This window comes from Pseudorca crassidens, chromosome Y (assembly GCF_039906515.1).
Source record: "Pseudorca crassidens isolate mPseCra1 chromosome Y, mPseCra1.hap1, whole genome shotgun sequence".
Taxonomy (NCBI): Eukaryota; Metazoa; Chordata; class Mammalia; order Artiodactyla; family Delphinidae; genus Pseudorca; species Pseudorca crassidens.
In genome coordinates, this window is record NC_090318.1 from 470,276 (window position 1) to 492,043 (window position 21,768).

Consider the following 21,768-nt stretch of genomic DNA (forward strand, 5'->3'; position numbering starts at 1 on the left):
TCCGCGCGGCACAGCACGATCTCGGCGCTCTGGGCACGGGCGCCGCGGGCCGAGCGTCTCCTCTCCTGAGAGGCCGCTACGGAGGCCCCGGCGCGTGGGCCCCTGCGGCGCGGAAGACCGCTCCAGGCCGGACTCACCGACACCAAAACCGCCAGGAGGAGCGCTTGGCGGGACTCGGCAAACAACCCAATGTTTTAAATGGAAAAAGGACTTGAAAAGACCCTTCTCCAAATAAGACATACAAATAGTCAACAAGCACATGAAGAGACGTTAATCATCATGAGCCGTGATGAAATTCAAGTTAACACCACAGCGCCATACACCCCTCCACACACTAGAAGGCCTACAATCAAGAAAGCTAAAAATAACAGATGTTGGCAAAAATTTAGAGAAACTGATACAGAATTTCCCACAGGGAAAATGAATGAGTTCTGGAGGAGGATGCTGAGAATATTTGTACAACAACGTGAATGTAGTTAATGCCATGGACTGTATGCTCAAAACGATTTAAATGGCAAATGTTATGTTATGTGGGGGTGGGGGTAACATAATTTAGCCCCTGCTTTATACCAGACCCCAGAGTCAAAGCTTCTCATCCATTTTCTCGCTTTTACTTAACCTCCTAGGATCTTCACACTCCCATTTAACAGACGAAGCTGAGCCTGAGAGGTTAAACTAAGTGACTTGCCCAAGGCTCACTCGGCCAAGTCTACACTGTTCAATGTTACTGTATTTACTGAGCACCTACTAGAGCACCTACTGAGCAATACCTCCAGCACCTGCTAGAGACATTGTGGGAGGACCAGGGTGAACGGGGGCTGAAAGCAGATTACAAAACATGGGTAGATCCTGGGGCCCTGGTCTCAGACACTGAAGTTTCTTGGAGTGGAGGGGATGGCCTGTGTCACACTTGTGGAGCCTTTTATTCCACCCCACCGCACCCCCAGAGGAGGGAAGCAGCTGGCCTGATACTGAATATTAGCTCAGCTGGGGAGAGGTCCTGGGGCTCTGGAGAAGGCCTCTCCTGCCCCACTCCCCACATTGCCCCCTAGAGTCCAGTACGTGGGCACAAGCATCCCTGTGGTGGGGCAGGAGGCACATCTCATGGCACCCCTCTCCTCCCGCCCTGCAGTGGTGACACTGAACCCATACACGCGCCAGAAGGACGACGAACTCTCCTTCTCTGAGGGCGCCATTATCTGCATCACCCGCCGCTACTCCGACGGCTGGTGTGAGGGCATCGGCTCAGAGGGGTCTGGATTCCTCCCCGGGAACTATGTGCAGGCCAGCTGCTGACGCCTGGGATCTCTGGAATGCTGACCCAGGCACCGCCTTCAGTGAGCCTCTTGAGTCCCACTCCAAAGCCTGCTCCAGTCAAGACTGGACCAGTCCTGCACGCCTCCTGGGCTGTGAGCTGTGTCTGTTCCTTCCCCCCAGTGCAGTGGGAAGGGGTCCTGGTAAAGACAGAGGAGGCACCCAGAGGCCTGCTGGAGACAGGAAAGAACTGGAAGCCAGGGAGTTTGGTGCCCTTATCCACAGGGGACCCTTACGCCATGAAGACAGGGTCTCCAGCTGCAAGTGCCGACTTTGAATACAATCCTGACGACCTCCTGATGATTGCCCTGCAGGGCTAGCGGCCGAGGGGCTGAAAGGCAGCCCACTTGCACGGCTCCTGCTAATTGAGCCTCCTCTGCCTGCCCTAAGCAGCAGAATCTCCCATCTCCTCGGTGCTCACGGAGCCTCCACACTAGACCCCTGTGCCCCTCCACTCTCCCATGTCCTCAGTGCTCACTGAGCCCCCTCCACACTAGACCCCTGTGCCCCTCCGCTCTCCCATCTCCTCGGTGCTCACGGAGCCTCCACACTAGACCCCTGTGCCCCTCTGCTCTCCCATGTCCTCGGTGCTCACGGAGCCTCCACACTAGACCCCTGTGCCCCTCCGCTCTCCCATCTCCTCGGTGCTCACGGGGCCCTCCACACTAGACCCCTGTGCCCCTCCACTCTCCCATCTCCTCAGTGCTCACTGAGCCCCCTCCACACTAGACCCCTGTGCCCCTCCGCTCTCCCATGTCCTCGGTGCTCACGGAGCCTCCACACTAGACCCCTGTGCCCCTCCGCTCTCCCATGTCCTCGGTGCTCACGGAGCCTCCACACTAGACCCCTGTGCCCCTCCGCTCTCGCATCTCCTCGGTGCTCACGGGGCCCTCCACATTAGACCCCTGTGCCCCTCCGCTCTCCCATGTCCTCGGTGCTCACGGGGCCCTCCACACTAGACCCCTGTGCCCCTCCGCTCTCCCATCTCCTCGGTGCTCACGGAGCCTCCACACTAGACCCCTGTGCCCCTCCGCTCTCCCATGTCCTCGGTGCTCACGGGGCCCTCCACACTAGACCCCTGTGCCCCTCCACTCTCCCATCTCCTCGGTGCTCACGGAGCCTCCACACTAGACCCCTGTGCCCCTCCGCTCTCCCATCTCCTCGGTGCTCACGGAGCCTCCACACTAGACCCCTGTGCCCCTCCGCTCTCCCATGTCCTCGGTGCTCACGGAGCCTCCACACTAGACCCCTGTGCCCCTCCACTCTCCCATGTCCTCGGTGCTCACTGAGCCCCCTCCACACTAGACCCCTGTGCTCCTCCGCTCTCCCATCTCCTCGGTGCTCACGGAGCCTCCACACTAGACCCCTGTGCCCCTCTGCAGAGGTGGGCTGCACCCTGCTCTTCTGCCTGCTGCCTGCTTTGTTGTGTATTCAGGCTTGGTTCCCCAAGCTGGGCACTCCTCCAAGAGTGGGGACCAGCTCCCTCACTTAAGTGGGGCTCTCTGAGAGCAGAGATCACCTCGCCCTCATCCCTCAGACTGCAGCGTGAGAGATCTCGCTCACCTCTGCCCCTTCACCTCCTTTACAGCTCTGAAACACCAAAAGAGGGAGGTGGGCCTTGGGTTTCCACTGGCTCTGCTTTAGAGCATCATGGCTTTCTGTTCCATACGGGAGGAGGGGGACTCAGAGGGCCCCGTCAGTGGGGCGACTTTGGTTAAGTCCCTGGTTTCTTGCTGCATAGACGAGGCTGGGGTGCGAGGAGACACCGTCGGGCTCTGTGAGGTCCCTGGCTGGCCAGACCCGAGCCCCGGGACAGTGTGCTACCTCTTTCCACCAGCAGGAGGGGACCGTTCCCTCCAGCTTTCTTTCCTGTGGGGATGCCGACAGGGTGGGGGCGGGGAGGGAGGCAAGGAGTGTAGTGTAGGGTCACAGTAGGTAAAGCGAGGTCTAGGCCTGGGACCGTCGGCAGGGAGCGCCACCTCTCTCCGCAGGGAGTCCGGTGCGGGGGAGGTCGCGGGGGGGCATTTCAGGGCCTGGGTCCCCTGGACAGAAGACTGGAGGAGGGAGGCCATGCATCCCAGGGCAACAGTTAACCGTGACGCGGCGGGACATGTTCCTTCTCTACCCTGACAGGGAACCCCGTCCTCCCAGCTGGGAGGACAAGGTTTTTGGAAACACTGCTGCCTGCTCAGTTATGCGCGCCACCCTGGTTCGGCCAGACTCCGGAATTCGCTTGCAGTGGAACTGGCGGAGGCAGCCGAGCTGGGTTAACTGCACAGATGGGGTCAGCTCCCAACTCCCTCCTCCAGTCCCCAAATGGACCACCCTGGGATTCCGAGAAATCCCGGAGGGATATACCAAAACGAAAGGGAAAAGGAGTAATAAAACTAGCTTTCTCTTTCCCGACCCCCACCGCCCCACCCTCTCCCCGCCCGGGTGCCCTCTGCAGGTCACGTCCTCAGCACCTGTTGCAGGTGTAGGCGCACTTCGGTGGAGGTTTCCCAGGGCACCACCCTGGCGCGGAAGCAGCTGGGCTCGGTCTTCTGCGCCTCCTGCATAAGGTGGTGCATGGGGTAGCGGCGGCGCGGGAAGGCCACGTCGCCGCCTGCCAGCAGCCCCATGGGGCAGAAGTCGTTGGCGCCGTCGTTCACGTAGAAAAGGCGCTCGAAGTGCACGCCGTCGTGTGCCCGCTCGCGCAGGTAGTCGCTGAGCACCTTGTGCTTGCACATGTTGGCGGGGCAGCGAGCGCAGCTGTGCGCGTGCAAGGGCCGCAGCGCCAGCAGCCCCCAAGGGTCGGGCCCCGACGGGTTGCTGAAGATGCGGCGGAACAGGCCGTGGTGGCCGGCGGCGCGCAGCACACTCTCCATGCCAAAGGTGTTGGCCTCTGAGATTAGAATAATCTCAAAGCAGGCGCCCTGCTTGGCCACAAACTGCAGCAGCTCGCCCATGCCGGGCGACAGGGGGATGGCCTCGTAGATGGCGCGCAGGTCCCGCGGCCGCACGCCCTTCTCGCCCAGGTACTGGAAGACGCGCTGCATGTATTCCTGCAGAAGCCCTCGCGCTAGGTAGCACGCAGGCTCTCAGGCAGCCGCTTGCCCGCCGCGGCCCGCGCACGACAGACTCGTCGCTGTTTTCGTCCACGATGGTCTCGTCAAAGTCGAAGGTCAGGAGGAAGCGCGGCACGCCCGGCGCAGCCATCCCGCTGTCCTCTACCAGCTTTGTCCTGAGCGAGCGAATCCTTTTGTGGTCACCAAAAAGAGTCCCTCCGAGGAAAGGGGGACAGGACCTCTGAGCTTCACCTTCAGGGTGGGGAGCGGCGGCTGCAGAGGTCTGTCCTGGCTGAGTTTGGAGTGTAAAGAGTGGGAGAGCGCCTAGCTGAGGTATTTGGGCGCAGGATGGAGCAAGGGGTGCTTACGGGGATTGGAGGGGACGCCGTGTCTTATCCATCCCCGGATTTCTGGGCTCCGGCTCTCACGAGTCCCTCCAGTCCAGAGGGTCCGTGAATGATGTGCATCTGGGCCGTTCCCTCCACTTGCCCCCCACCCCATGTTACGTATTTTTAACCACAATAAAAAAAATGAATGAAGCACTGATAATACATGTCACAACGTGGATAAACATTGAAAACATTCTAAGTCAAAGAGGTCATACTGAAAAAGCCACTCATATCACAATCATCTTGTGTGCTTTAAATCCATAGCAGTTTTGAAAATGAGGGGATGGGACTTCCCTGGTGGTCCAGTGGTTAAGACTCTGCGCTCCCAATGTAGGGGGCACAGGTTTGATCCTTGGCAGGGGAACTAAAATCCCGCTTGCACAGCATGGCCAAAAAATAAAATAAACGTCATTGGCCTGGTTTTGGGTCATAGCATCGCCCTTGAACCCATCAGAGCACCCATAAGGTGTACCATGGGATTGGCTAGATGTGGATCATACGCCCATCTTCAAGGTGGGTGGAACGTAGCATCAGCCCTCTGGAACTGTTTGGACTGGAAACAGGTAAGAAGTTCCCAAAGGAAAGCTGAGGTTCTGGACTTTGGCATGCGAACAGATGCTGGCTTGGGGAAAGCAGCAGATTCAATTGCCCAGCAGCATGGTCAGCTCAGTAATTGGCCACAGAGGCTTGACGGGGACCAGACTGGCCTGAGCTGGAGGACCACAGATGCCTGCCTGGGTGTTCAGAGGTCAAGGGCTGTCCTGAGACTTGATGTCTGTTGATGCCCACTCAGATGGGACAAAGGATGCCTGCAGTCCCAGGAGGGCCCCACCAGCCCTCAGGAGGCAGCACCCGGGGGCTGGTAGGTTGCTGCACCAAGTTCTGTATAAATTCATAACATGTCCATGCAGTGACCTCAGCCAGGCCTGTGCTGGACCGGGGCTGCCCAGGCCAAGTGGGGCCAGCACTACTCTTTCCAGTTCAGATGGGAGGAGGAAACCCTGTGGACTTCTGAGGCCCTAACAACCGCTGACTGAGGTTGAGTTGGATTTGAAACAGTCAGTGACCGGAGCAGACATTTCATTCTTCTGCTATCAGGTTCCAGGACGGGGGGTAGATAACCAGCGGTCCAGGTGAACCCCACTCATGAGTGACCCAGGGCAAGTCCTGTCCATCCTAGAGGACTCAGAGGTGTGGGGTTAGGGGGGTCGTGGGCCAGTTATGCTTAACACTGACCCACTAACCCTAACGCCCAAATCTCTACTGTTAACTCCCTAACCCTAACCTCCTAATCTCTAAACCTAAACCCTAATACTCCTAGCCCCTAGCCCCTAGGTACTCGACCTTGACCTGTAGACTCCTAACCCTTACCCTGACCCTGACTCAGACCATCTAACCTAACCCTCTAACCCTGACCATCTAGCCTGCTCCCTTTAACTCTAATCCCTCCAAACCTGGCCTCAGCTGAGTGGCCCCATCCAGAGGTGAAGCAGGACCTGTCTTTGGGCCCCACGGCCTCCGCCCTCTCCTCCCCCCGGCAACCAGAAAGCCCTGGGCTGTTGGCCTCTCCTGGCAGAGGGGCAGCTGCTCGTGGTCTACCTGTGCCCACACCCCCCTCCTCGGGGGCCCTTGGCCTCTGGACTGTCTGACCTTCAGTCCACCTTCAAGAGCCCGGAGGCAAATCCGGGTGAGACGCCTGCTTCCTTGGCACAGGTGGGACCCGGTCCCCATCCTCACGGCCCGGCCAGAAAGCTCTGTGCGCACCGTCTCATGAGGCTGCCTCTCCCCAGCCAGCTGGAGGGGTCGGGAGTCAGATGGGGAACCGAAGTGTCCAGGAGGTTGGAGTGCGGAGACCGTCTCTGCAGAAGGGTCGTGGGAGGGTCTGGGTACTGGGGGGAGGGGTGGCCTTACACCTGTTCCCACCCTACACGAGCCTGATCCACCCCTCCGGGCCCCCCGAGACCCCTGCCCTCCCCCAGGCCCCGTGAGGCCCCGCCTCGTGCTCCTGCCTGGGGTGCGCTCGCTCAGCTCCCGCGGGGGCGTGTCTGGCCCCGCAGCACCTCGCCAGCACCCGAGGCAGTCGCGGGCTGAGCTCGCCTCCTCAGTCCTTGGGGAGGGGGCTTCCGTGGGTGGGGGGGACCCCAGGCAGCGGGTGAGGGGCACCAGGAGAGGAGGCCAGAGGCCAGAACCGACCCCCTACAGCCCTTGCTTGTGTCTTGCCGCCAGGGAGGAGTTGGGGGTGGACCAGACTCGAGCCGGGAGGCTGGACCTGGGAGGAGCTGGGCGGCCAAGCCCAGGGGTCCCTGGCTGACGGGGCCCCTGGGACCACGTGGGCAACCCCAGCCTGACAAACGCGTGGGCTGGACCCGGGGAGCCTGGATGCTCCCCACCCACCAGGGTCTATGCAAAGCCTCCCCTGCCTGAAGGACCCTGTAGGAACGAGACCCGCAGGGGCTGAGCAGAAGGACGGGGACAGGCCAGCAGAGCAGCTGTCGTGAGGCCCTGGCTGGCTGACCCCCTGGCCTGGTCCTCCATCGGAAAGGAGACTCTGCTCCCAGGGGCCACCCTGCAGCCCCTCCTCCTGCACCCCGTGCAAGAGGACCGGATGGGGCTGTGGTCCCGGAGCAGGACCTGGTCCCACTCTGCACTCCGCCTGCGGGGTCCCTGGAGCCAGCTCCTCTCGGATCGGGGAAACTGTCCTGCACACGTAGGCTCAGGGGCTCGCATCCCGACTGTCCCGTGCCCCACGATAACATGCGGGTGGTCCCCCCCACCCCGGGGTCCCAGGTGGGTCCTGTACACGCTGCCACAGGCGCCCAGATGGCAGCTGCAAACACAGATTAATTGTCCCCGTCCTACAGGCAGCAGTCGCACGTGGCCCCCCAGGCAGACGCCAGGACGGGCAGGGCTCATCCTTCTGGAGGCTCCAGGGAAGACTGTTTCATCCCTTTCCCAGCTCTGGAGCCACCGGATTGCTGGGGTCGGGACCCCTCTCTGCACCTCACAGCAGCATCTCCGCAGAGGCAGTTTCCTCTGAGCCCAAACTCCAGTTCTGTCCTCACACCTGCCCCGACTCTCACTTCTGCCTCCTGTTCACGGGGACCCACGGGGAGGGGGCTTGGTAGGTTCACCGGGGGGCCTCGAGGGCGGGGATTGTCTCTGGAATTAGGACGTGGACGTTGTAGAGGACAGGATTCCGCCTGCCACACTGCCCCAGGCGGAAACTCCACAGAATGGCAGTTACAGAAGCAGGCGTGGAGGGCCTGGGCGCACCAAGGACTGAGCTGGGGAGCCTGTAGAGCCGCGTGTGCACAACCGAGTCTCAGAAAACAAGGAAAGCTCACACGGACACCCTGCATCCACACGCTTAGGAGAAGCGCAGAGACTTTTTCCAGCTGAGCTGAAAGCCTGCGACAACTCAGGAAACGGCCCTATAACGCTGAATACAGAGGTAAGGAAAAAAAGCCTTTCCTGGTGCCAAAAGGGCAAGGGAGCGCCCTTCTCATTCGCTTTCCCTTTAGAAAACCTGCAGCATAGCGTCCCGTCTCCCTGAGATGTGTGTGACTCTCTTTAAGCTGGACCCCCGGCCTGTTTGCATCCCGGGAACGTCTGTCTGGGGGCCCTGGAGCCTCTGCAAAGTGAACATCGGGAAGGGGGTCCTGCCTCACCATGAGGGAGTTTGGCCCCAGGATGTGATTCCCTGCTTGTCGACAAGATGCCCAAAGTTGTATTTTTTCCTTTGGGTAAAGACAACTAACGGGTGTGTGATGGGTGGTCCCGGCCGCCTGGCCCAGTACACGGGGAGATTCTTCCTGCTTGCTGGGCTGTCGGGAGACATTTTAATTACACCCCTGACGCTACCGTGGGGAAGGCCGAGGACTGGCAGCCATGAACACGTGGACGCAGAACGGACGGGGAAGCCGGACCTGCCTCCTTCACGGCCAGTGTTCGCAGGGCTTCTGCCGGGCGGCCGGCACGGAAGAACCGGAAAGGCTGGTTCACGAACACATGCAAAGCTTTTACTGTCTCATGGCTCAAGCACCCTGGACGGGACGTCAGCTCTCCAGACGCCCGACGGTCAACCGGAACCACTCGGAGCGCCACCATCGATGCCAGCTCCCAGCCCCACCGGCCCTCCCGCCAGGCTCACGGGGGTGTAGGGCCCACGCAGGGAGCCCGCTTCTCTCTCCCCGGCCCCCGGGGAGCTCCCCCCTCAATCCTCAGGGAGCATCCCCACCCTTGGGCTTCCTTTCAACCTGGAAAGAGCTTCCTGAACCTGCCGTAAGCTGAGTCGCTTATGATGACCTTGACATCGGCCACCCCGGCCTCAGGCCTCACATCCACCGCCTGCACCGTGGCCTCCTGATGCAGCCAGCTGGGAGGAAGACGCGTTTGGTGGTAACGGGCGGCCCCGACAGAGCCCCGAAGCCCCCAGCGAGGCGTCCCGCTTCTCGGCGGGTGGCATCGCCCACGGCCCCGGCCTGCGGGTAAGCGGCCAGCCACCTGCTCACCGCCTGAGCAGCCAGACCGGCTGCGGGGGATGCGGCTGCCCCGCGTCGCACCCGGACCCCACCTGGCGCCGCCTTCCCCGCCCAGACCCAGGGCCCCGCCCCGCGCAGCGACTGGTGGGACCCCCGCCACCCCACCCCCGCCGGGCCGGCCTGACGCACCTCAGCTGCGGCCCCGCCAGCCCCACTCGCAGCGTGAGGACCCGCCTGCTCGTGGCTCTCAGAACTGCTTCCTCCAGCCTGGCTTTCAGCTCTTCCAGCCCGAGCCCCAGGAGCGCAGACACGGCCACCGCGCCGGGTTCGGCGGGTATGTACCTGTAGGGGCGGCCGACGGCTCAGCGAGGGGGGCCGGAGCGGGGACCCCGCCCGCAGGCCCAGCCGTGACGGGCTCGGATTGTGCCGGGCGAGGACGCGGCCCCGCCGGAAGGTGAGAGGAAGGACGTGCGTGAGTCTGGGGTGCGATCTGGGCCCGCGGGGTGGCGGGTCCAAGCGCGCCGCTCGAGCGGCAGCAGGCGTGGCAGGGCACGCCTGAAAGCAGGAGCGGGGAGGCGGCCGCCCCGCCGGCGGGAGACCCGCGTGCGCCCTGGTCGCCAGCGCGAGGGTCCGGCGGCGGTGGGGCGGCAGGCGCTCACCCGGGCACCAGGTCCACCTTGTTGGGCACTTCCACCATGCAGTCCAGCAGCGGGCGCGGCAGCTGCAGGGTCCGCAGGGCCGACAGGACGCTGGCCTTCTGCAGCTCTGTCTCGGGGTGGCTCACGTCTCGCACGTGGACGATCAGATCCTGAGGACCAGAGGGGCCAGGCAGTCGGAGAGCTCGGGGCCAGCGGTGCCCGGCCCCGCTCGGGAGGACCCGCCAGGCCCACGATGGGGGCTGCGCACCGCTCTCCCTGGGGGGTGGGTGCGGCTGCCCCACGGAGGCTTGTGCCCCAAGAGGGAGGGTGGGACCTGAGGCCACAGAGCCGCTCTGCCGTGCACGGAGCCCCCCAGTGCCCCTCGTTCCGGGCCAGGCTGCCGCTCCAGGTGCACCCGGACTGAGGGGCCGCCTCGTGTCCCCGCCCCGCAGGTGCTGGCCATACGCCTGCATGCGGCCACTTGCCCCCGTCACCAACCCCCCACCCGGTGGGTGCTGTGCTCGAGGCTCCGGGCCGCTCCACTGTTCTGTGAAACCAAGCTCACGTTCTAAAAAGGCTTCCACCCCTATTCCACACGTTTTACAGGCAGGTACCTTATGCAAAATTCAGAAGAGACAGAAAAGGAGAAAGAGCAGCTGAGGGTAGTAATTCTGCCACAGGAAGGACGTGCCCTTCACAATTTGGGGGGTTCGCTTCTGGGTTGTCTCTTTTTTTGGATGAACTTAAATTTTCTTTTAATCAGCGTTTCAGTTCAGTTCTAGATTTTCAGACACTTTTGAGGACGGTGCTGGCAGCTGCACGTGGCCCTCAGGCTCAGCTGCTGTGACCTCGAAGGTGCTGGGGCATCTGTCACCCGGAGGGCCCCGCAGCCCCTGTACCCTGAGTAAATGCCAGGGTTCACTGGCTCGGGGCCCCAGTGCAGCCAAAAGGTGCAGAGAACCCCTTCTTCATTAGCATTGCCTTCACAGCACTTACACTCGTACAGAGCACAGCTCGCTGAGGGCCAGGGATGGGGGGGATCCAGTCATCGTGAAGTTTTGTGTAATGTGACCCTGCCCCGGGATGCTGTGATGAGGGGACCCTGCCCTGTGATGCTGCGATGAGGGGACCCTGCCCCGGGATGCTGTGATGAGGGGACCCTGCCCCGTGATGCTGTGATGAGGGGACCCAGGCCCGTGATGCTGCGATGAGGGGACCCTGCCCCGGGATGCTGTGATGTGGGGACCCTGCCCCGTGCTGCTGTGATGAGGGGACCCTGCCCCGTGATACTGTGATGAGGGGACCCTGTCCCGTGATGCTGTGATGAGGGGACCCTGCCCCGTGATGCTGTGATGAGGGGACCCTGCCCCGTGATGCTGTGATGAGGGGACCCTGTCCCGTGATGCTGTGATGAGGGGACCCTGCCCCGTGATGTTGGGATGAGGGGACCCTGCCCCGTGATGCTGTGATGAGGGGACCCAGGCCCGTGATGCTGTGATGAGGGGACCCTGCCCCGTGATGCTGTGATGAGGGGACCCAGGCCTGTGATGCTGTGATGAGGGGACCCTGCCCTGTGACGCTGTGATGAGGGGACCCTGTCCCGTGATGCTGTGATGAGTGTACCCAGGCTCGTGATGTTGTGATGAGGGGACCCAGGCCCATGATGTTGGGATGAGGGGACCTGCCTCCTGTTGGTGGGTATTTGAGGCGACCTGGCCCTCCACACTCACCGAATGGCCCACGTCCTCCAGGGTGGCCGAGAAGGACTCGACCAGGCTGTGGGGCAGCTGGGAGAGGAAGCCAATGGTGTCCATGTAGATGACAGTCAGCCGGGAGGGCAGCCACCCCGCGTGGGCTGTGACGTCCAGCGTGGCAAACAGCTGGTCCCGGGGCTGGATGGCGGCATCCCCTGTCAGGGCCTTGATCAACGTGGTCTTTCCTGCACGTCGGGCACAAGGGGACCATGCGTCTCAGACCCCTCCGGTCCCCCACCGACCACTGTGGACCTCGCGGCTGCCCCACACTGATCACAGGGCGCTGGAGGATGGGCAGGGGCAGGAGGTCTGTGCGCTCGGAACTCTCCGCAGGACCCATGGGACGCTGTGCCGGCTGTGCAACGACTCAGCTGCCACTGTCTAGCCTTCAGGGTAAAGTGGACCAGGGCCAGGGCAAGAGTGCTGGTGTAGACGGGAGAGATGGCATAGACAAAGACAGTGGTGACGTGCATGTGAGGTGGGCAGGCGTCCAAACAGGCGGAGGGATGGTCCCGTGGAGTAACCGAGCTGTGGTGTGGTGTCCGGGTAGACGAGGGAATGGTGGAGTAGGGGGGTGCAGTGTGTGCAGAGAGGTAGTGAGGGTGTAGACAGTGCTGTGTGTACCTGAGGAGGTCCTAGAACACCCTCCTCCACAGCCTTTCCTGACGACGTGGACACTTTCTCCACCGAGCCCAGGTTCAGGGGCAGCAGCAGTAACCGTCCAGCCCAGGGAAACCCCTGGCTACGCCTGTAAGTCCCGCCGATGGCCCACCAGGAGGTGGTGAGGGGTCCTGCCGTCGAGTAACTGGATGGCGGGGCTCGGCCTGGACGCCCCTGCTCAGTGCAGGACCCCGAACTCCCGGTCAGTGAGAGTCGGGATCAAGCCAACACTCACTGGATCCTGTGACAGTTAGCGGAGGACACGGCACCCTCTGGGGATGCAGCCAGGAGGGGCAGTTGGGATTTCCTGACACGGGTGATCTTACCTGTAGACATTTACGACTTTTCAAGCCTGGACACCCACCCCACAGCTTCCTGTGCACGTTTATGGGACATTCCCTCCCTCCTCTGGACGCAGACCGTGAGTGCCTGATAAAGGGACGGGCCCGTCACGGCGGTGCTTCCCGAGCACGTGGCGGGGCCGGGCCTCAGGGGAGCCCAGCAAGTGTTGTGGACTGAATCCCCACAGTGGAGGAAACTGGGTGCTTTCCACTTATCTCAGGGCACCTGTGACCCTAAAGGACGCCCTACACTCTGTTCCCCACGTGGAGTCCACTTGATGTGCTCGTGCAGACAAAGCTGAGGACAGACTGTGAAGTTTTCCTCAGCAACATCTGAACCACTCTGATCCCTGCAAGACCCTGTTCACTCTCAACGGACTTAAAACTGTCACTACTTCCTCGTTCTCAGAGTCTGGAGGACATCCACTAAGAGGGGCGTCAGTCCACGGCAGTCACACGGGGGGCCGCCCCGGGACGGGGCCCAAGTGCAGCCCTTCTCACTGCGGGCTAGCCCTCCATGAATACTCAGTCTCGCTGGGTTGGCAAGTGGGTCCCCCTAGCATACACCTGCCCGGCCCCGGGGAGGGCCCACTTCTCACCGCAGTTCGTGTATCCAACCACGGAGACCACAGGGAACTCCCGCCGCCTCCGCTGCTGCCCCAGGAGAAGCCTCTTCCGGCGGAGTCTGTCCAGGGCCTTCCGAATCTTCGCTTCCTTATCTTTCAGGAGGCGCTCTTGCACCTGCATGAAAGACTCTCCTAGAAACACCCGAGATGGTGAGTCAGGAGCAGACGCAAAAGGGGCAAGAGCCACGGGGTGCCTGCAGGGGACGTGGACAGGCTCACGCGTGGGGCTGCAGGGACCCCCCCTCCCCCACCCAGCCTGCTCCCCTGTACACTTGGCCCCAACACCTTCTGTTCTGAGACAGCTCTGCCCGGCGCGAGGTGGCCTTGCACTTCTGCCCTCTGAGGTCTCCTGGGCTCCCCTTTACCCAGGAGGAAGAGGCCAAGGGGAGAGCCTCAGAAGGGCCCCCATGATACCCACAGTGGGCTGAGTGGTGCCCCAAAGATGTGTCCACACCCTGACCCCCAGGACCTACAGATGGGGACTTATTAAGAAACAGGGTCTCTGCAGATGTGATGCAGTGAAGGGTCTGAGATGAGGTCCCCTGGAGGGTGGCCCTACAAACAATGACAGGGTCCTTCTAAGACACAGGAGAGGAGGGACCCAGACACAGAGGAGAAGCCCCGTGAAGATGGAGGCAGAGACGGGAGGGACGCGGCCACAAGCCCAGGGACGCCTGGAGCCCCCAGAAGCTGGAAGAGGCGGGAAGGACCCTCCCCGGGAGCCTCTGGAGGGACCACAGCCCTGGGACACCTTGACCTCAGAACAGGACCTTATTTGGACAAAAGGTCTCTGCAGATGTGATGCAGTGAAGGGTCTGAGCTGAGATCCTCCTGGAGGAGGGTGGCCCTACATCCAATAACAGGGTCCTTCTAAGAGACAGAAGAGGAGAGACACAGACACAGAGGAGAAGCCCCGTGAAGACGGAGGCAGAGACGGGAGGGACGCGGCCACAAGCCCAGGGACGCCCGGAGCCCTCAGAAGCTGGAAGGGGCGGGAAGGACCCTCCCCTGGAGCCTCCAGAAGGAACCAGCCCTTATAACTCCTTGATCTGGTCTGCAGGATTCGGGGAGGATGAATGTCTGTGGTTTTAAGGCACCGGTTCGTGGTCCTTCGTTACGGCCGCACCAGGGAAACACCTTGATACCCTCCCTTTGACTGTGACCACGGACGAGGCCCCATCAGGACCTCTGAGGAACGTCGTCCCCTTTGTAGGGGTGGTGGCCACGACACGCCCCCCTTCTGAGCTCCCGGTGACAAGACGTCAGACACGGTACCTGACCCCATGATGTGGCGAGAGTCCCGTCCTCGTCCGCCCAGGTGGGCAACGTTGTTTTTCAGGTGGGACCTGGCGTGGAAATGGGTCGGCTCAGGAGACGGAAGCATGTGCCCGTGGGAGCCTGGGACAGAGCCCTGGGTGGGGAGTGGGCATCTAGACAGGAAGAACAGGCTCGCTGGGGGCCTCCCCGCCGTGTGGGCCTTCACGGGAGGGGACGGAGGGTCCCTTGCTGGGTGGCACTCCAGTGGGCCACGTGCCCTAGTAGGTGGGTTGCTTGGACATGTCCCCACTGGCCACATTCCACCCTCACCACCCTGGCAACAGTCGAGGTATAGAAAAGCAAGAAGGGGTCCAAGGAGGGTTCCATCTGCCCCGAGCCCGGGCTCTGGAGGTACCTGAGCAGGGGGAGCTCGGCCAGCGCCACCTGCAGCCGGGCCTCCTTGGTGCGGGCGTTGCAGCGGAAAATATGAAGAACCACCGTGAATCGGTCAAACACCTGCACACCCCAGGCGGCTTCCAGTTCTTTCTAGAAGATGGAGCGCGAGGGAGGGGACCTGTGGTGACCCCAGGCCCGTGGAGACCTGTGTTCTCACGGGGACACTAACCCACTCGCTCAGCCGCCGTGGGCGGGAAACAGCGAGCTTCTGAGGTACCTTGGTGGGTGCAGCCATCCTCTCCACATTCAGGAAGACGGCGGTGATTTCCGGGGACCCTCTGATTTTCTCTAGGAAAAGAGGTTGGCCTCTCAGAGGTCTGCACGCCCATGGTGTCTGTCTGGGGACCCTGCACTTTGGCCGTGTTCGCCGGACACCCCGAGTCTCTGAGCACAGTATTTGTCAAGTGTGGGTCGGGAAGGACCGGACCGGGTCCATCTTCAGGGGAGTAGATCTCACACACATGGGGGGTCCCGTGACCCCGTGGGGACTGAGTGCCCGTTAGACACAGATGGGCGGTGAGCGCCCCCCTCGGCATGTCTCCCGCTCTGAGCTGTGAGCTAGACATGGCTTTGGGACGGGGACGTTGCGATCCATGGAGGGCAGGGGTCACACGCAGGATCCCCTCCGCAGGGCACTGGGGAGGGGGGTGGGCTGGGCTGGGGCGCAGGGCTGGCGTGCGCCCGACTCTCAAAGGTCCCGCCTGTGTCCTGGGGCCTCGTTTGAATCCTGACACGGGCGTGGTGGCTTTTGCCATCTGATCCAAGTTCCTGTGAGGCCCAGAGGGACGGCCATGCTTGCTTTGTTTCTGGGAGGGTGACGGGGACACGTGTGCTGGACTCACCTGTCAGGCGCTCCAAGGTCCCTCTGCCGAAGACGAGCTTCCTGTCTGGCGTTTTGGTGGGCACCACCACCGTGTCCACCACCGACCAGCCATCCAGCGTGTGCACCAGCGCCTGTGCCTCCACCACCTGCCACTCAGCTTTGGGGAGAGACAGGCCAGTGTGAGGGTCATTTACGGCTGGGTCAGCCCCGGGCCGTGTCCAGCCCTGCCCAGGGCCCTGGGCCACGTGCCCCAGGCTGGGACGGCTTCCTGCTTCCTGCCTACACAACGGTCCCGAGAAAGCGACCCAATCAGCGTTTGCTCGAAATGCAGCTGCTCTTCTGGGTAGGTGGTCAGGAGGGGTGGACACAGGACCGGGAAGGGGAGCAGGGCCCTGAGCCGAGCAGGGACGCGGGGATGCCCCCACCCCCCGTGCTGGAATCTGGGACATCTGCCCCGTGGGGACTCATGGTCCCTTGAGACCCACTGGACAGCATCCCCTGTGAGGCTCCCAAGGGCCCATAAAACCTGCCGCCCTGCCTGCGGGGTGGGGCCCTTGCTGAGCCTGGCCCAAGAAAGGCAGCGCCCACCCAGGGCCCCGGCCGTGAACGGTGAGGGCGTGTGTGTGTGTGTGTGTGTCTGTGTGTGTGTGTGTCTGTGTGTGTGTGTGTGTGTGTGTGTGTCTGTGTGTGTGTGTCTGTGTCTGTGTCGGGAGAGGCAGGGCCCAGCCAGGGCAGGAGCCCAGGACACCGAGGGCACAGGCCGTGGATGGAGGGCTGTCGGGGGCCGCCCCGCCCTAGGCTCTCCTCCTGACGGTCCTTCCCGAGCAGGAAGGGGGCATGGGATAGCAGAGACTCTCCCCTGACGGACAGCAGGCAGATGGGCAGTGATGCCAACGTGTCCCGGGGCTGGGCCGGACAGGGTGGACGGGGCTGACTCAGGTCTGGAGGGGTGGTGGCCTGGAGGACAGCTCTGCGGGGCCCCGGGCGTGTTCTGTGAGATGTGGAGCGTGTACCCCAAGCCCCATGGGAGGCCGGCCCCCCATCCCGCGCCTGTGCCCCCGCCCCCTGGGAGGCCACCCTTGCACAGAATCTCAGAGCCGTGGCCCCTCTGTGGCACCGCTGTTTCGCTGTCCCCACTCCCCGGACACCTGGGTGCTGCTGTCTCTGGGGTCACCTGACCCTCCTCAGGGCACAGCCAGGACACAGGCCAGAGGCTGGGGAGTAGGGGCCAGGCAGGGTCTGAGGCCACAGATCAGGGTCCCCCCCTTCTCTGGACCGTGGTCCTCATCCTCTGGGCTGTGCGGGGGCCCCATCTTCTGGGACATGGGGGGCGGGGTCCCCCATTCTCTAGGCCAAGGGGAGGTGGTCTTCTTGGGTGTGACGCCCCATGGGCCCGCCAGCTTGTCCCACCTCCTGCACCTGCTGGTCGCTCAGGTCAGCAGGTGCTTGGTCACGCCTGACCTCCGTCCTTCAACTCCAGGTCTGACCCAGCAGTAATCCCTGCAGGTGCTGTCTCTCCTGATCGCAGGGGCCACAGCCCCAGCTCCGTGGTGAGAGCCTGCGTGGGTGCCAGCGGCCTCCCTCCTGCTGCGCTGCACAGCTGCCTGCCTGGGGGTCTGGCACCCCGCAACCCCACCCTGAAGGCCAGGGTTAGGATTCGGTGGGGACGGAAACGGAGAAGCACTAGTGCGGGTCACAGCCCAGGGGCACAGGCACCATAAGAGACCGAACCCTGATCCCAGGACCACAGAAGGCTTCCCCTCCCCCACACGTCAGCCCCTCACCACTAAGGTCTATTTACAGCAGTTCCTTTCACCTTGTGCATCACGTCTAGCTATCAAAAAAAAATTACCAGGCGCACCAAAAGGCAATCCGAAGAGACAGAGCAAGCATCAGAACCAGACGTGGCAGGGGTGTTGGAATTACTGAACCAGGAATTTAAAACAACTATGATTACCATGCCAAGAGCTCTAATGGATTTAGTAGACAGCATGCAAGAACGGACAGGCAAGGCAAGCAGAGAGATGGAAATCCCAAGAAAGAACCAAAAAGAACTGCTAGAGATCACAAGCGCTCTGGCAGAAATGACGACCGCCTCACGTGGGCCTGCTGGTAGACTGGACTTGGCAGAGAAAGGATCCTGCAGTTCAAGCATATGACAATATGGAAAATTAAAAATGTCTGCTCTGCAAATGACGTCATCGGCGGACTGAGAAGTTAAGCCACAGACCTGGGAGAAAATATGTGCAAAAAACACATCCGTAAGCGCTGGTATCCAAAATATAAAAACAATTCTTAAAGTTCAGCAATAAGAAAACAACCTACTAAAAAATGGGCCAGACACCATAACAGACACCTCACCAAAAAGATATACAGATGGCAAATGAACACAGGACAAGATGGTCCACATCCTCTGTCATCAGGGAAATGCAAACTAAAACAGCAATGAGACACCACTACACACCTATCAGAAGAGCCAAAATCCACAATCCTGACAACACGAAATGCTGACAAGCGTGTGCAGCACCCCTCCCACTCACTGCTGGGAGGGAAGCAAAATGGTACGGCCACTTCGGAAGATGCTCTGGCAGCTTCTCATAAAGCTAAACATAGTCTTACCATACAATCCGGCAATCATACTCCTTGGCATTTGCCCAAAGGATGTGAAAACTTACATCCACACAAAAACCTGCACATCGATGTTTATAGCAGCTTTATTCAAAATTGTCAAAACGGAAGCAACAAAGGTGTCCTTTAGTACATGACTAGATTAATAAACTGTGGTCCATCCAGACAATACAATATTATTCAGCGCTAAGATGAAATGAGCTGTCAGGCCATGAAAACACATGGAGGAACCTTAAATGCATATGACTAAGTGAAAGAAGCCAGTGAGAAAAGGCTACACACTGTGTGGTTCCAAGTCTATGACACTCTGGAAAAGGCACAACAATGGAGACAGTAAAAGGCCCAGTGTTTGTCAGGGGTTTAAGACGGGGAGGGAGGGATGAACGCGTGGGGCACAGAGGATTTTTAGGGCAGTGAAACGACTCTGTATGATGCTATAATGGTGGATACACGTCATCGTACATTTGCCCAAACCCACAGAATGTACAAGACCAGGAGTGAACCTTAATTAACGTAAACCGTGGACTTGGGGTGACGATGTTATGTCAACATAGGCTCGTCAGTTATAACAAATTCACCGTCTGGTGGGGATGCTGAAAACGGCAGAGGCCATCCGTTGGTGAGGGCAGCGAGTATATGTGAAAAGTCTCCATACGTTCCCCCCAATTTTGCTGTGAAACTAAAATCACCCTAAAAACAAGTTTTTAAGAAAAAAAAGGAACGAAGCACTGACACAGGCTACAACATATGTACGCCTCAGAAACATGGTGCTCAGTGAGAGAAGCCAGACACGGAAGGCCACATATCACGCACATGAAATGTCCAGGACAGGCAAATCCACGGGGACAGAAGGCCGACTCCTGCTTGCCGGGGGTTGGGTGGGGGAGAAGCAAGGGGGAGGCCTACTACTGAGGGTACAGGGTCTCCTTCCGGGGAGATGAGAATGTTGTGGAACCAGACAGAGGTGGTGGCTGCACAAGACTGTGAACGTCCTAGTTGCCCCTGAGTGGTGCCCTTCAAAGTGGTTAATCTTATGCTCTGCTAACTGTATCTCAATAAAGGTCTAAGAGGAGTAAAGGAATAAGGAGAATGCCACCCCTCAGCCCGCAATCGCGTCACTGCTCTGCTCAACCCAGAGTACCTGTGATGACCCGACTCCTTGCATGGCTGCACCACTGCAGTGACTTGGCTCTGACAGCCCCTAAACAGCCGAGGGGCAGCGGTCCCAGGAGGGCCCAGGACGTGCTCCCTCAGGAGCCCTAACCCTGGACACTGTCCCTATTCATCCGTGGGGTCCGTCTCCCCAGGCCATCCAGGACCACCCTGGTGAGACGGCCCCGTCTCCGCCCCCGTCCGTCCGCCTTCCTGCTGGGTTCTGAACACAGCACTCAGGTCAGGCGGCGGGCTCCTGCCCGGCGTGTTTGCTGTCTTCCCAGCACGACCGGGGCGGGTACAGTGGGGTTGCTGATGCCCGAGGGCCATGGAGGCAGGTCCCAGGCGTCTCAGGGGCTCAGCCGGGTTCACGGTTTCTGCTACAAAGGGCGTGTGGACACGCTTGTGCACAACCTTCGGGCGTAGTACTCAGCGTTACACAGTGAAAGCGGGTCAACAAGGGCTTAAAGCTGAGCGACACACCCCATGCAAACCGGCGTTAGTTGTTGCATTCTCTTCCTTTACAGATGGGGAGGCTGCGCGGGGCAGAAGGGGCCGAGCGACAACCTGGGGCGCGTCCGAAAGGGGAAGGGGCCCCGGACCCGCTATGTGCACGCGGGAAGGCGCCCCAGCCCAGAATTAGGATTTCCAGGCCCGCTGCAGGGGTGCGGCTGCCGGGAGCGGGTCGGGTGGGGGCAGTCCAGCTCTCGGAGTCCCGCTCCCAGAAGCCACGCCACAAGGGCTCCAGCCCTCAGAGTCACGCCCCCAAAACCACGCCCCTTCAGCCCGCCCATTCAGAAGCCCCGCCCTTCGGCAGCTCAGCCCAGAGCGCCAGAACTCGAAACCCGCCCCCGGCGTCCCCGCCCTTTAAGTTCCGGGACTCGGCGCTCTTCACGGCTCTCCCCCCCATCAGTCCGCGGCCACAGTCACGGTCACCTCGGGTCCCCGGCGGCTTCCCGGGCCCCCACTTGACGTCAGGGTGAACCAAGCACACGCGCTGGGTCCCCGCCGGCAGCAAAGGGTCCCTCCTCAGCAGCTCCTCCTCCTCCTCCTCCTCCTCCTCCGCAGCTTCTGGTTCCTCCTCACCCTCCTTTCCTCCAGTCCGACTTCTCCGGCCATCTGCACGTGGTCCCCGCCCCCCACCCCCTCGCCCCTCCGGGCACCCCAGGCCCCCTCGGAAGGCGGCGAGCGCACGCTCCGGGCAGGGCGACAGCGGCGGCGCGGCCCTCGGAGCCCCGCAGCCGCGAGCCACGCGAAAGAGCCAGGACCCCGGGCGGACGGCGGCTCGCACGGCCCACATACCGCAAGCGCTCCTACGCAACAGGGCGGGGCCTCAGGGGCGTGCTCCCGTGCAGGCTGCCCATTGGCCGTCCGGGTCACGTGCTCGCCGCCGCCTGATTGGTGCGCGCGGTCCGGGCCGGGAGGCCGGTCTGGGACACCGCAGCCTGGGCACACGTTTCTCTCTGCTGCGGATGCTCTAGGCGGCTTCCCAAGGCACGTAGTGCCGGAGCAGGGCCAGACCGGGCACCCAACCCAGTGGGCGCTCCCCCACGCTCGCCACCTCCCCGCACCCCGGTCAGGCCTCTGCGCAGGGTCGGGGTGCGGTCCTGGGGATCAGTCCCGTCCTCCGGAACCCCGAACTCTGCCTTGGTGGATCCGAGTGTGGCTCCAGGGGTCCCAGACCCTGCCTTGGTGGAGGTCCGAGGGCGGCCCCCGGAGCCCCAAACGCTGCCTTAATGGTCCGAGTGCAGCCCTGGGGTCCCAGGTCCTGCCTTAGGGCTCTTAGTGTGTCACAGGAGTCCCAGATCCTGCCTTGGGGGTTCAAGTGCATTTCTGAGTGTCCCAGACCCTGCCCTAGGCGTACAAATGCGGACCCGGGTCCTAGACCCTGCCTTAGGGGGAGTCTGAGTGCAGCCCTGAGGGCCCAGAACTCTGCCTTAGGGGTCCCGGTTCAGCCTGGGTTTCAGACCATGCCTTGGGGAGGGGTCCCGGATCCTACCTTAGGTGTCCGGGTGCGGCCCCGGGGGTCCTAGACCCTGCCTTGGGGATCCAGTCCCATCCCTGGAGGTCCCAGACTTTACCTTGGGGTCTGGAGTCTGGACTGGACGGGTATTGCAAACACTGCTTGGGGGTTTCAAATCCAAGTCCGGGGATCTGAAATCTATGGTGGTAGCTTGACTGTGGCCCTGGGGGTCCAGGCAA

The 21,768-nt window shown here is 61.5% G+C and overlaps 1 protein-coding gene and 1 pseudogene across 4 annotated transcripts; both read right to left on the reverse strand.

Annotated features, from left to right (window-relative positions):
- Positions 1 to 3,746: 3,746 nt before the first annotated feature.
- Positions 3,747 to 8,598, reverse strand: LOC137217872 (phosphoethanolamine/phosphocholine phosphatase-like; annotated as a pseudogene).
- A 149-nt stretch (positions 8,599 to 8,747) lies between these two features.
- LOC137217871 (putative GTP-binding protein 6) lies at positions 8,748 to 20,881 on the reverse strand. 4 transcript variants are annotated; one of them, XM_067724876.1, is made up of 10 exons: positions 20,503 to 20,881; positions 15,806 to 15,943; positions 15,181 to 15,251; positions 14,923 to 15,053; positions 14,526 to 14,596; positions 13,224 to 13,382; positions 11,600 to 11,808; positions 9,891 to 10,039; positions 9,421 to 9,573; positions 8,748 to 9,125 (listed from the first exon to the last, which is right to left on the reverse strand). In XM_067724876.1, exons 1-10 carry the CDS (start codon positions 20,864 to 20,866, stop codon positions 9,002 to 9,004), a joined length of 1,569 nt encoding a protein of 522 aa, XP_067580977.1. In that variant the 5' UTR covers positions 20,867 to 20,881; the 3' UTR covers positions 8,748 to 9,001. The 4 variants fall into 4 exon arrangements, with proteins under 4 accessions (XP_067580977.1, XP_067580976.1, XP_067580975.1 ...); XM_067724875.1 differs by having other exon boundaries at positions 8,748 to 9,231; XM_067724874.1 differs by lacking the exons at positions 8,748 to 9,125; positions 9,421 to 9,573; positions 9,891 to 10,039 and adding an exon at positions 10,442 to 10,936 and having other exon boundaries at positions 10,995 to 11,808.
- Between the last annotated feature and the right edge of the window lie 887 nt (positions 20,882 to 21,768).

What these genes read in the sequence shown, in the direction of transcription:
- LOC137217871 (XM_067724873.1), bottom strand. Translation starts at nt 20,866, where the DNA reads ATGTGGGCCGTGCGAGCCGCCGTCCGCCCGGGGTCCTGGCTCTTTCGC. An exon ending in GGATGGCTGCACCCACCAAG is followed by an intron (nt 15,054 to 15,180) that starts GTACCTCAGAAG and finishes TCCATCTTCTAG; the next exon opens with AAAGAACTGGAAGCCGCCTG. An exon ending in GCCGAGCTCCCCCTGCTCAG is followed by an intron (nt 14,597 to 14,922) that starts GTACCTCCAGAG and finishes TTTCCACGCCAG; the next exon opens with GTCCCACCTGAAAAACAACG.